The following is a 14,331-nucleotide window of genomic DNA, read 5'->3' as shown; positions in this document are numbered from 1 at the left end:
CCCTCTGCATGAAAAAGGTGCCCTTTAGGTTCTTTTTAAATCTTTCCCCTCTCATCTTAAACTTATGCCCTCTAGTTTTGGATTCCGCGACCCAGGGAAAAAAAACCTCGTCCATTCACCCTGGCTATGTCCCTCATAATTTTATAAACTTCTATAACGTCACCCCTCAGCCTCCAATGCTCCAGGGAAAATAGTCCCAGCCTATTCAATCTCTCCCTATAGCTCAAACTCTCCAACCCTGGCAACATCTTGTAAATCTTTTCTGAACCCTTTCAAGTTTCACAACATCCTTCTGACAGCAAGGAGACCAGAGTTAAACACAGCATTCCAAAAATGGCCTAACCAATGTCCTGTACAGCCTCAACATAACCTCCCTACTCCTGTACTGAACGTACTGACCAATAAAAGGAAACATAACAAATGCCTTCTTCACTATCCTATCTACCTATGACTCAACTTTCAAGGAACTATTAACCTTCACTCGAAGGTCTCTTTATTCAGCAATACTCCCAAGGACCTTACCATTAAATATATACATCCTGCCCTGATTTGCCTTTCCAAAATGTAGCACCTCTCATTTATCTAAATTAAACTCCATCTGCCATTCCTCGACCCATCGACCCATTGGCCCATCTGATCAAGGTCCCATTGGACTCGAAGGTAACTTTCTTGGCTGTACACTACACAACCAATTTTAGTGTAATCTGCAGATTTACTAACGACACCTCCCATGTCACATCGAAATCATTTATATAAATGACAAGCAATGACCCAGCACTGATCCTTGTGGCACATCCCTGGTCACAGGCCTCCAGTCTGAAAAGCCATCCTTCATCACCACCACCAGAGTCTGTGTCCTTTGAGCCAGTTCTGTATCTAAATGGCTAGTCCTCCCTGTATTCCATGTGATCTAACCATGCTAACCAATCTAGCATGTGGAACCTTGTTGAACGCTTTACAGAAGTCCATATAGATCATGTCCACAGCTCTGCCTTCATCAGTCCTCTTTTGTTACTTCTTCAAAACAATTCAAGTTAGTATGACACAATTTTCCATGCACAAAGTCATTTTGACTATGCTTAATCAATCCTTGCCTTTCCAAATACATGTAAATCTTGCCCCTCAGGATCCCCTCCCCAACAACTTGCCCACCACTGATATCAGACTCACCGGTCTAAAGTTCCCTGGCTTTTCCTAACCCTCTTTCTTAAATAGTGGCATCACATTCACCAACTTCCAGTCTTCCAGCACCTCACCTGTGACTCTCAGTGATACAAATATCTCAGCAAGGGGCTCAGCAATCAATGCCCTAGCTTCCCACAGAGTTCTAGGGTACTATTGATCAGGTCCCAGGATTCCTTTGAGCCTGTCACACCATTCAATAAGATCATGGCTAATCTGTTATCTGATGGTTGGATCACTGAACTGGAATGAGCTCTAATCCATATTCTTGACATAATGACACACTGTGTACAGAGATTCTCATGAATACACACACAATATTGTACACAGCAAAATATCTCATGCAGTGTCTAATCTATCAACTTTTTTTTCCCTTTACCAGCTGCTTATTCTGAAAGGGCAATATCCCCAGGACTTAGATTCATTTATTGATATTCAGTTCTCCCTGCTGGATCATTTGACACAATCTATACATGAGAGATAACCATACATGACGTGTGATGGCAGATGTATTGGACCACCCTGGACTTCAGTGATCCAAATCAAATGCAATGATCCTGAGTAAACTCTGAGAGAAAGAAGTCAATTCGAATTGCTGTGAGTCCACATATAAAAGGAAAATGCTCTTTTGATTTTAGAATTGAACTGGTACAAGTAAGTCACTTTCAGTTTAAGCAAATCTCTGAGCTCTGTTCAACCTTTCACAATATTATTTTGATTTTCCATTGACTATTTTTGTACCAATGTTGCAGTGTTAATAGACAAAACAAGCAATCGTTTGTGGAAATCGTGACAAATCACCTTGAGGTTCCCATGTCGTGATAATAATTTTCATTATACCAACTGCATTTCAAGGATTTTATTGGACAAAATTTACATTCCAACTGACTTTAAATATAACAGTAGTATAACGAAATGAATTGGTCTGTGACTAATCATATAGATCCATGTATGATACACATTAGGTCCTTCAATAATGAATCAAACCCAAGTAATACAATTGAACACAATAAATATCTACACAATCAACATCATCTGTTAATTGGGTCCAAGCAACAGGAACCAGGCTATGTTAAAATTCCAGTCACTGTATTTTATGTTTTACTTTTTCTCTTCGGTGTATTTGCAAATGGTTTGAGCATTTTGACTTTATTGAAGAATGGACGGATGAAAGGCAGTGCCATTCGCTTTTACCTCCTCAGTCTGGCACTGGCTGATCTGCTGCTCCTGTTGACTATACCTGTGACTGTGTACCGGTACTATTGGCAGTACTATCCCTGGCTGCTCAGTAACCCTGTCTGCAAACTTTACTTTATGATCCGACAGATCTACTGTGCTGCAACTAGCTGGACTATTATTGCCTTTACAGCTGAGCGTTACATCGCCATTTGCCATCCAATGTGGTCAATCACTAGTCTACGACAATCTCGAATGGCTTATCTATTGGCAGCGATCTGGGTTTTGTCAGTTATCTCAGCTGTACCATTTGCCATTGTTTATGGGCAATCAGCTGCCTGTATTCTGGACTATACTGCCACTTCCCAGGATAAAGCTGTTTTCTATTCCACTGTGTGCGAGATGTCTGAGCAAGAGCCATTTACAATCTACAAGACCATGGTTCAGCTGAGAAGTATCCTATGCTTCTTCGTTCCACTTACTGTGATTATCATTTTTCATCTGTTAATATTTCGACATTTGAGTGTAAATAGTCGGCAGCGGGAAGAGATGGGATTAACCTATCCATGGAGAGGTCAATGTTCAAACTCCTTCACTACTTCTGGAAATTTGCCTGGAACAGAAAGAAAGGCCCTTCAACTCATGGGTGAGTAAATATCTTCATTATCATTCTTTGCAATTAATAAGGCAAAGCTCATATATTGCATAATAGGTAAGACAACCTTATGACAAGGATCAGTTGGGATTAGCTGGGATGCAAAAATTAGGATAATCGGTTTCATTCTGAATGGCAGGATGTGAGAAAATGGACTTGTACTCAGGGTCTCCCCTTTCCACTTTCCCAAATGAAAATAAGAATGGCTGTGAAAATACAGGCCTTGCAAGGGACACACGCATTTTAACGCTGAATGAAATAAACGCATATTTATCAATTATTTCTAAGAAACAATAAAGTTATATATAAGGTTGCAGTATGGAGACACAGTAAGTTATATGTGGATAGGTGCACATATCACATTGGTCTGCAGTTGAAGTGAGAAAATGAAAGGGACTTGTCAATTCCTATAGGGAGTTCCCTACATTTAGTTTGGTCACAAAAACTCAGGAAAGATATATAGATCTTGGAAGGAATACAGCTAATTCATGTCATAAGGTTGACAATTTGTAATATAGGAGATTTGCACAAACATAGCATGCTCTACAGCAGGCTTGTCCAGCAGGTGCCATCCAGACCACCATGGGGAGTCCTTCATCAGTGCATGGAGCCTTTGGTCAAAAAACAATAAAATGCTGCAGATGCTGGAGATCTGAAATAAAAATGGAAAGTACTCAAAAATTATGGCAGGTTTGGCAGCACCTGTGGAGGGAAAAATAGAGTTAATAGTTCAAATCCCATGATTCTTCTTCGGAACTAAACAGAGCTGGAAAATGATGATGTTTGTGTTGTTGACAAAGGGTAAGGAGAGGTGAGTGGAACTGACACTGAGGATGTCCAGAGCAAAACAAAATGGGAGTGCTAATATTGATAAAGGAGAAATCTTGTTGCAAAGTAAGCATTAATAATAGGTGTGGATTATGGGAAATAGGTCAGCCATGCTGAAACAAGACTCTGGGGATGGCTAAGAGGCCAGGCATAATCAAAATGGAAGACAGTATTCACATTATAAAGTAATTGAACTCAATGTTGAGCTCTGAAAGCTATAAAATGCTGTGATGGAAAATGAGGTGCTGTTCCTCCAACTTGTATCGAGCTTTGCTGAAACATTACAACATGCCTAGACCAACAATGTTAGCATGGGAGCTGGAGGCTGTATTAAATTGACAAGCAACCACAAGGTCAGGATTATTCTCACAGACAGAGTAGAAGTGATACCTGTGAAGAACTCATCTAGTCTGCATTTGGCCTTGCGAGCATGGAGACTACTATAAGGAACACCTTTGGATGAGTGGGCAAGTAGCTAAGTGAGTGAGTAGATGGGTGACTGGGTAAATCTGTGTGTGAGTGAACGGCCAGGTGAGTGAGTGGTTGTTTGAGATCGTGTGTGACTGAGTGATTAGCCATGTCAGCGAGTGAGTGATCGAATGGCCAAGTGGGTGAGTGGCCAGGTGACTGAATTAGTAGATGACTAAGTGGCTGGATGGGTGACAGGCAAGATTAATAAGTGTGTGATTGGAAGCTTGGATGAGAGGCTGGGTGAATGTGTGTATGACTGAGTGGCAGGATCGATGAGGTGCTGGATGGGTGAGGGACCGAGTAGATGAGTGGTTGAGTAGATGAGAGGCTGTATGAGTATATGGCCAAATGAGGTAGTGGTAAAGTGATTGAATGGCTGGGTGAATGAGTGGATAACAGAATACGTAACCAAGTGGGTGTGTAGTCAAGTGGATGAGTGGCCGAATGGGTAAGTGAATCAATGGGTACGTGAGTTACTGGGTAAGTGAGTGGTCAAGTGAGTGAACAGTTCAACGTGATCAAATTGATGATTGAGGAACTGGTTGAGTGAATGAATGGCTGGGTTAGTTAGTGGCTGGGTGAGTGAGTGAATGAGCAAACAAATCCCTCTGTCCATTCTTCCTCACTTCACAGTCTTTTTCTCTTTCTAACTCTGCATCTTAACCACAAAGGCAAATAAAAGAGGCTTTGTTAGTTAACCATGAGGCTACTTCTTTTAAAACTGCAAATTTTATAATTTACTATGCAAATTTACTATGGTGGGATTTGGGCCCTCATCCCAAGAGTGACAATACCACAACACAATCTGCTGCCTGGTACCACTTAATATCTTTATTATTGATTATTCATATAATTAAATAACTCACCTCCTCACTCCCCAAAAACTGTCCACAAGCCACGAGAATGATGGAATTCTCCCCCTTGCCCAGATGGGTGCAGCTCTAACAACATTCAAGAAGCTTGACATAATCTGGGACAATCCAGCCCCTTGATTTGCTCCACGTCCACAACATTCACGAAGGCTCCTTAGATATCACCTTCCAAGAAAAGATAACTGCAGCAGATTCATGAGAGCACTACTGTCTGCAAGTTCCCCTCCAAAGCATCCACCATCTTGACTTGGAAATATATTGCTGTTCCTTCACTGTTACTGGATCAAAACCCTGGAAGAATCTCTAAAACAGCATTTTGGGTATATCCGCACCAAATGGATTGAAGTAGTTCAAGAGGGCAGCTTACCACCAAAGCAACTAGGAATGGGCAATAAATGTTGGTCCAGCCAGAAACACCCTCATTCTGTGAATGAATATTTTTAAAAGTCAGTTTATTGTTGTGGATTTTTTTCCCCTTTGAAATTCACATTCACAGTTATGGAGAATTTTACCTTTATTCAATTTGTTTATTCCATCCCATCACACCTGACCGAGGGAGAGAAAAATGGAAGTTCCCCATCACCCCATGCAAAGTGATTGAACAGCCCTGCTCTGCAGTGATCTATGATAGGTGGAAAGTGTGGACAACAACAATTGAGTGATACTAAACCAACACCTTTGTTCAAAAGGGAGAAAAAGAAATTACATTTCTGTGATGCCTTTCACAACCACTGGACATCTCACTGTCAATCAAACACTTTTGAAGTGTAGTCATTGTTGTATGTAAGCAACCAATATATAGCAGTATACAGCAGCCAATGTCCTTACACCAAGCTCCTTCAAACAGCAAGGTAACAATTACAAGGTTGTATAAAATAGTCATTTGGTAGTACAGATATAAGTATTGCGGAAAGTATCTGTGAGAAATTACACTAACTGCCAATTTAGTATTGTCAGTTGGGCATGTAGTGTTGTATACTTGAGTCTACTTGAAGCTAATATATTGCTACAAATGGCTCTCCTCTTTGTAGGCAGAACTACTATATGTTTGCACTGTACCCTTTTAAACTCAACAAAATAAATGAGAGCGACTTGCTAGTTCATTTCACAGGGCCAATCAGATCAATAGGCTCTGACGAATGGGAGATGACCTGTCTGTTTAAAAATTTAATAAAACTTGGCTACTAACTGTAAATCTGCATTTATGGATGCATTGTCCTTAATAATGTCTCTATCAAACAGGGTCCACTTGCCAACCAATAGCACTATTCCCTCATTAGTATAAATGTTGATTTTCTTCTTAAATTTGCATTCTTGTGTATCTTCCTGATGAAGGGAGACAAAATGTGTTTTTTTCAGCATTACACAAGATAGTCTACTTTTAATGATGTTGAGTGAAGGATATACATTGACAAGCACACTTGTTATAATCCCAGTTGATGAAATCTGGCTTGATAGATCCTATTCCTTTTCTTCATTTAAGAAGGCATTTTCTTTTCACTCACACCGATTTAGGAGGGTGCAGAATTGTTTTAACGACAAATCAATTTTGTTTCACAAGAGAAATTTTTAAAGTAAAATAAAATAAACCTAGCTATGTAAATATAAAACTGTTTAAAATATTTCAAACACCCAGCAAAACATCTATTCCTCAAAATCATAATTTTACAGTTAATCAAAAGTTTCCTTCCTTATCAAATGTTTAGGTTGACCTGACTGCTCTTTTCTGTTTCAGTTCTGAGAAGCCTTTTATTTTGACTCACACCACTGAGATTTTAGTGTTTCTCAATTTTGAATAACAAAAGCTGATTTTTAACCAACCAGTTTTTAGAAATTAAAACTCTTACATTCAGGTAACATTCCCTTAATTGTTCTGAATAAACTTCTATTCCTAGAAGACACATCTGACTTCAGTCATTTCTTCTCTGAACTGAATTCAAAAGCTTTTCAGTAATTTTTTTTCAAAAACTTGCTCATTTTAGCTTCTGCTAAGCTAATAGCTTAATGATTTTTGCTTCTCATCTCATGAAACCCCATAAAATAAACAAACTTCCTTTAATCTTCCATGACACCTCTGACCATCTATTGACACAAACTGGCTTAAAGTTATGGTTCTGATAAGACTGACCCAGTTAATTATTAAATTCCTTCCAAAACAACAGACCAACACACACATGCCACTACTTTGAAATCCAAATTCTATAAGAAATTATATCAATATATATAAATCATGCATCTTTAATCAAGCACTGGAGATAACTAAGTTATTCTTATTTTTGAAAAAGATCCTTGAATTTTTTTGTATATTCACTGAGCAGACAGTCACCACTTCCAAAATACTGTACTTCTGACAATATAGTGATCCCATGGAACAACAAAAGTATGCAAGAGATAGGAGCAGGAGTAGATCATATGGCCCCTTGAGCCTGGTCTATCCTTCAATATGACCATGCCTGATCTTGATTTGGAGGTGCCTGTGTTGGACTGGGGTGTACAAACTTAAAAATCACACAACACCAGGTTATAGTCCAACAGGTTTAATCGGAAGCACTAGCTTTCAGAGAGCTGCTAATTCACCAGGTGGTTGTGGAATACACAATTGTAAGACACAGAATTTATAGCAAAAGTTTAGAGTGTGATGTAACTGAAATTATACATTGAAAAATACCTTGATTATTTGTTAAGTCTCTCAGCTGTTCGAACGACCATGTTAGTTTCACTTCTTCCACACGTAAATCACAAACTTGTTTTAAAAGTTACATTTTCAGGTTAACTTTAACAATTAATGTCAGCCCAGATAATATGTTGAAGGTGTTAACCCCCTCTGTGCCATAATGTTTAGACTGATTCTAATCTACAAAATTGAATTAACAGAGTCTTACATGGATTCGTGCAGTTTTTGAGCAACGTACAATGTAACTCAACAAGTACAAATTCACCCCACAATTGTGTTTGTGTGTGTGTGTGTCGTTGTGAGTGTCTGTGAGAGAGAGTGTATATGTGTGTATGTGAGTGTAAAGGGGTCTAAGTCTGTGAGAGGGTGCATGTGTGATTGTGGGAGTGTGTGCGAGTGTGTGTGTGTGTGTGTGTGTGTGTAGGAGTGTCTGTGCCTGTGTGTGTATGTATGTAAAGGAGTGTGTGTGTGTGTGTGCGCATGTGCACGCATGCACAAACATGTGTTTGTGTGCGTAGGAGTATCTCTGTGTGTGTAGTGCAATGGTGGTCACCTGTAGTGTGAGATGAACTCAAGGTCCTGGTTGAGGCCCTCCCTCTGGGTATCGAACTTAGCTATCAGCCTCTGCTCGGCCACTTTCCGCTGCTGCCTGTCCTGAAGTCCGTCTTGGAGGATGATCACCCGAAGGTCTGAGGTCAAATGTCCTGGACCGCTGAAGTGTTCTCCAACTGGGAGGGAACACTCCTGTCTGTTGCTTGCTGTGCGGTGCCCATTCATCTGTTGCCATAGCCTTTGCTTAGTTTCACCAATGTACCATGCCTCAGGGCATCCTTGTCTGCAGAGTATGAGATAGACAACATTGGCTGAGTCACATGAGTACCTGCCATGTACAAGGTGGGAGGTGTCCCCGCTCGTAATGGTGGTATCCATGTCCATACTCTGACACGTCTTGCACTGTATACCGTGACTTGGTTGTATGGAGTTGTCCTGAAAGCCAGGCAGTTTACTATGAATAATGATCTGTTTGAGGTTTAATGGTTGTTTGAAGGCGAGCAGTGGAGGTGTGGGGAAGGTCTTGGCGAGGTGCTCATCTTCGTTGATAATGTTTTGCAGGCTGTGAAGAATATGGCGTAGTTCTTTGGCTCTTAGGAAGTACTGGACAATGAAGGGAGCCAAAAAACTACTGTGTCTCTTCCATCAAACTCCTTCAGAATCTTGTACATTTCAGTGAGATTGCTTCTTATTCTCTAAACTCCAGAGAATATGCTCAATTTACTCAGCCTCTCATCACAGAACAATCTTAACATCTCAACCCAATTTAATGAACATTTGCTGTACTGCCTTTAATATGAAAATATCTTTACTTAATAGTACTCTACATGTGCTTCAAGTGGTTAGTAATGGCACACATCAATTCCAGCCTCCCAGATTGCCTTGCTCCACTACCATTTGCATACCATCACAATAGGTCCATGGCAGACACCATCTCCCTGGCTGTATGCTTATCTCTGGATCATCTGGATAACAAGTAAACCTACGTCAGCCTTCTGTTTATTGACTTAGCTCTGCTTTCAACACCATAATTCTAACAAAACTCATCTCCAAACTCTGAAGCCTTGGTGGAGTAGCAGAAAGCATAAGGGACTGTCAGAAAATACAGGAGGATATAGAGAGTTGGGAGGAAAAGAGGCAGATGGATTTCAATCCAGACAAATGTGAGGTGATGCATTTAGACAAAACTAATTCTAGAGTGAATTATACAATGAATGGAAGAGCCTTGGGAAAAGTTGATGGGCAGAGAAATCTGGGAGTGCAAGTCCATTGTACCCTGAAGGTTGCTGCACAGGTGGATTGAGTGGTCAAGAAGGCATATAGTGTGCTTGCCTTCATTAGACAGGGTATTGAGTATAAGAGCTGGCAAGTCATGTTAACATTGTACAAGACATTGGTTCGGCCACATTTAAAATACTGTGTACAGTTTTGGTCGCCACATTACCAAAAGGATGTGGACACTTTGGAGAGGGTGCAGAGAAGGGTTACGAGGATGTTGCCTGGTATGGAATGTGCTAGCTATGAAGAAAGGTTGAGTAGGTTAGGTTTATTTTCATGAGAAGAAAGGAGATTGAGGGGGGACCTGATTGAGGTTTACAAAATCATGAAGGGTATAGACAGGGTGGATAGAAACAAGCTTTTTCCCAAGGTGAAGGATTCAATAATCAGAGGTCACGCTTTCAAGGTGAGAGGTGGAAAGTTTAAGGGGGATACATGCAGCAAGTACTTCACACAGAAATTGGTGGGCATTTGGAACACATTGCCAGCAGTGGTGGTAGAGGTAGGCACGGTAGATTCATTTAAGTTGCGTCTGGATAAATGCATAAGTAGGTGGGGGACAGAGGAATACAGATGCTTAGGAATTGACTAACAGGTTTAGACAGTACATTTGGATCAGTTCAGGCTTAGAGGGCCGATGGGCCTGTTCCTAGGCTGTAAATTTTCTTTGTTCTTTGTTCTAACTCTTCTCCCCTCTCTGCAACTGGACCCTCAACTTCCTGACCCATAGACCACAATCAGTAAGGATAGATGAGAACACCTCTTCCACAATAATCCTCAATGCAGCAGAGAAGGGGTCTTGAACTGTTGTCTTTGAGGGGTTTTTCAGAACAAAGGCATCAACAGATCTCTTCCCCTCAGAGTCTCAGACTAGCAGAGCCTCTCTCTGAGTATCTGGGATCAGCAGATCCCCTCCATCAGGAGACCCTCAGGTCAGTAGACCCTCTTCCTCAGGAGCTTCAGACCGGCAAAACCTAGACTTATCAGAAGGCTAACTGTTCATCGCCCCTCTGTGAAGTGTGTTTTAGTGATGCAAATATCAGCACTTCTGCTTTATATGAAATGCCTTTCTGTAAAGAAAAGATTACTACTTGTTCAGGATGCCTACAGGACTGCGTACTCAGCTCCTTACTATACTTCTTCTACACTCACGATAAGAGTGGCCAAATTCAGATCTAAGTCCAATTTCAAATTTGTTGATGACACCACCGTACTGGGTAGGTTCTCAAACAAGAGCAAGACAGAGTACAGGAAAGAGTTAAAGAGCTTAGTGGCATGGTGTAAAGATAACAATCTCTCCCTCAATGTCAGCAAACCAAACGAGCAGGTCATCAACTTCAGGAAGTGGCGTGGAGGACATTCCTCAGTCTGCATCAATGGGACTGAGGTAGAGGTGGTCAAGAGCTTCAAACTCCTAGAAGTAAATATCACCAACGATCAATCCTGGTCCATCTATGTCAATTATTGTCAAGAAAGCACAACAATACCTCTACTTCTTCAGAAGGCTAAGGAAATTTGGCTTGTCACAAAGATTCTTACCAGTTTTTAGAGATACACCAATAGAAAGCATCCTATCCGGACGCATTTCAGTTTGGTATGGCAACTGCTCTGCCAAAGATCATAATAGATTACAGAGTTGTGAATGCAGCCGAGTCCATCCAGAAAACCAATCTTCTTCCAGCCACTCCATGTACATTTCCCACAGCCTAAGTCATTATCATAGACTGTAAAATCTTGAGTGCCCAATGCAGATATTGACAACTTGCCACAGCCTGTCAATTTGACAATACTCCAATTTAGAATCATAGAATCCCTACAGCTTGGAAAGAGGCCATTTGGCCCATCAAGTTTGTACCAACCCTCTGAAGAGTATCCCACCTAGATCCAGCCTCAGCAAACTCACTCCAGCCCTGTAACTCCCCATTTTCCATGGCTAATCCACCTAAACTGCACATTCCCTGGTTACCACAGGACAATTTTAGCATGGTCAATCCACACAACCTGCATATCTTTGGACTGTGGGAGGAAACTAGAGCACCCTGAGGAAACCACACAAACACAGGGGGAACATGCAAACTTCACACAGACAGTCACCCAAGACCAGAATAGAAACCAGGACCTTGGCGCTGGAAGTTCCAGGATTTTGACCCAGTGACAGTGAAGCAATAGTCACTTGCTCTGCACAAATTTATTGCCAAACAAGGGACTGAATGGCTTATTCCTCCTCTTCTGAGCCTAAACAAGATTTCTGTAGCAATATACAACTTAGAGTGGTGGTGATTGTAGCAGCTTGACTCACATAGGCACTGACAGGTAAAGAATGTACAAATTTCCTGAAATGCATCTCCTTACAATGCTCAGCAACATAATGTAATGCACCCAATGATTAATCTTTCAGGGAAACATGAAGAGGTCACTGAATGATTTAATTAAGGCGTTTTAAAAGCTGTTATAAAAGTGTCTGCTTGGTGCTAATTAGATCTCTATTGGTACTTGCTGAGTCAATCCTGATTATTGAGGCTACTTTAAAACATAGAAAAAGTCTCCACATCAAAGATGCTGCTGGAATACAGACTCAATTTATGGCTTTTGAAAATAAATGACTCCTTTTGGAGATGAATTAAATAGGAAAAATATAACTTGTTTGATTTGAAAGCTGTGCTTTTGTAACCCAGATACCATCTCTATAGTATTTCCATGAAGTTACCATGGGAAGCTAAGTGGCTCTATGCAGCATAGGAAGCACGACGACAGCATCAGGCAAAAGTAATGGAAGTGGTATTAGTCAGGCTGCAATAAACCAATGCCACATTGAAAGTGTGGTAATGGAGCTGTTAAGAAATAACCAATTCCTCATCGTATGAAATAGGTTGACTCCTGTGCAATATGTTGGATGAATGTTACTCAATAGAATGCTAATTGTGTCTTTTGTCTTGTTACAGGAGCTGTCATCATTGCCTTTTTCGTTTGTAACTTTCCTGATACTGCTGCCACCCTGATGCACATTTACACAGAAAACTGGACTGCAAGTGTCCACACTATCTACACCTGGCTGAAGTCATACTTGTCGCTGCCATTATGGTATGTGAACAGCGCTCTCGACCCAATCCTCTTCTGCATTTCCTCTTCTTCATTCCGGAGTGCTGGGAAGCAAAGCCTTGCACCCTTAATCCCCCAGTTTGGTCAGTCATTGAATGGCCACACGCTGCATGATTCATGCATTAGTTTTTCCCAGAATTGGGCCAGGAATCGACTGACTGTTCCCCCACTCACATACAAATCCACATGGACTCTAAGTTCCTGCAGTGAAGAGCTTCCTGATTCATTTGCTATGCAGCAGAGAAGGGGTCTTGAACTGTTGTCTTTGAGGGGTTTTTCAGAACAAAGGCATCAACAGATCTCTTCCCCTCAGAGTCTCAGACTAGCAGAGCCTCTCTCTGAGTGTCTGGGATCAGCAGATCCCCTCCAGCAGGTCAGTAGACCCTCTTCCTCAGGAGTTTCAGACCAGCAAAACCTAGACTTATCAGAAGGCTAACTGATCATGGCCCCTCTGTGAAGTGTGTTTTAGTGATGCAAATATCAGCACTTCTGCTTTATATGAAATGCTTTTCTGTGAAGAAAAGATTACTACTTGTTCATCTTGCATGGTGTTTCAGGTGTGCAGCTCTCCTTTATTCTCATTCATTCATTCATATTGGCTCAGAGTTTCTGCTGGCAGACAGTTGTTATTTCAGTGTAGGTGGGAGTTGCACATGGGAACCTTGTAAAATTCCCTTGTAGCATGCTCTGAAGGAATTTCGCAGGAAATTGAATTATAGACTTGCAGAATTCTTATGAAATTGAGTAAAATGGCTACTCAGGAATTCTTAAATTAACAAATACATAGTCTAACTCCTGAGTAACTATTAAATTGACACTATACTTACCTCAAATATATTCAACGATGCTACAACTACAATCCCATGACTCTGAATGATGTCTCCACGCCAGACCCAACCAACTTCTCCACCCTCAATTTCTCCCAACCACCCCAATCTACCCTAAAGAGTGCATCACTTCTTCACTTTGCATCTTGTGCCCTGCCACTCTCCCCACATGGCACCGTACATACTTGGCAACCTATCCACTACCTAGCTGTTACTTTACTTAAATGGCTCCCAACACTTATTGTTCTGGCATTCTGACAATCGACTGACATGGTACTCTAACCCCTACCAATCTACCATTTTATCCCCTCCCCAAGGGGCACTCTGACTACTGTGAAAAGAAGCTATGATCTGCCTTCCTATGACCATTCTGCACAATGAAAGAACTGTCACACTTGAAGTGTGGCTCTATATTTCAGAGGAAGCCCTGAGTGGACTCTCCTCTGAGAAACACAGAGCTCCTTCTTTCATAAAAACAGAAGGACCAGAGCGGTAATCTGCAATTCACTCCTTGGAAGGTCTGGCCCATGTGTTTGTTATGATTTCCTTAGAGACAATAACATTTTTTTAAAAATTCCAGTAGCCAAATGAAAGGTTCATATGACAAGATTTCAGGTTTTAAGATATTTTCTATTGCAAAACAACTAAAGGCGATATAGACGAAACATTATTTATCAGCATCTAATATATAACAGTGTGGGACTCAGAAGCTGGAAT

General features: G+C 41.0%; 1 protein-coding gene across 1 annotated transcript; it reads left to right on the top strand.

Moving 5' to 3' along the window:
• Positions 1-2,133: 2,133 nt before the first annotated feature.
• On the top strand, positions 2,134-13,223 carry LOC132826160 (neurotensin receptor type 1-like). Its single transcript, XM_060841803.1, has 2 exons — positions 2,134-3,004; positions 12,631-13,223. The coding sequence occupies exons 1-2, from the start codon at positions 2,134-2,136 to the stop codon at positions 13,221-13,223; spliced, it is 1,464 nt and encodes a 487-aa protein (XP_060697786.1).
• The last annotated feature ends 1,108 nt before the right edge of the window (positions 13,224-14,331 follow it).

This window comes from Hemiscyllium ocellatum, chromosome 22 (genome assembly GCF_020745735.1).
Source record: "Hemiscyllium ocellatum isolate sHemOce1 chromosome 22, sHemOce1.pat.X.cur, whole genome shotgun sequence".
In the NCBI taxonomy this organism is placed as follows: Eukaryota; Metazoa; Chordata; class Chondrichthyes; order Orectolobiformes; family Hemiscylliidae; genus Hemiscyllium; species Hemiscyllium ocellatum.
The sequence above is the reverse complement of the archived record's forward strand: the minus strand, read 5'-3'. Positions and strand labels throughout refer to the sequence as shown.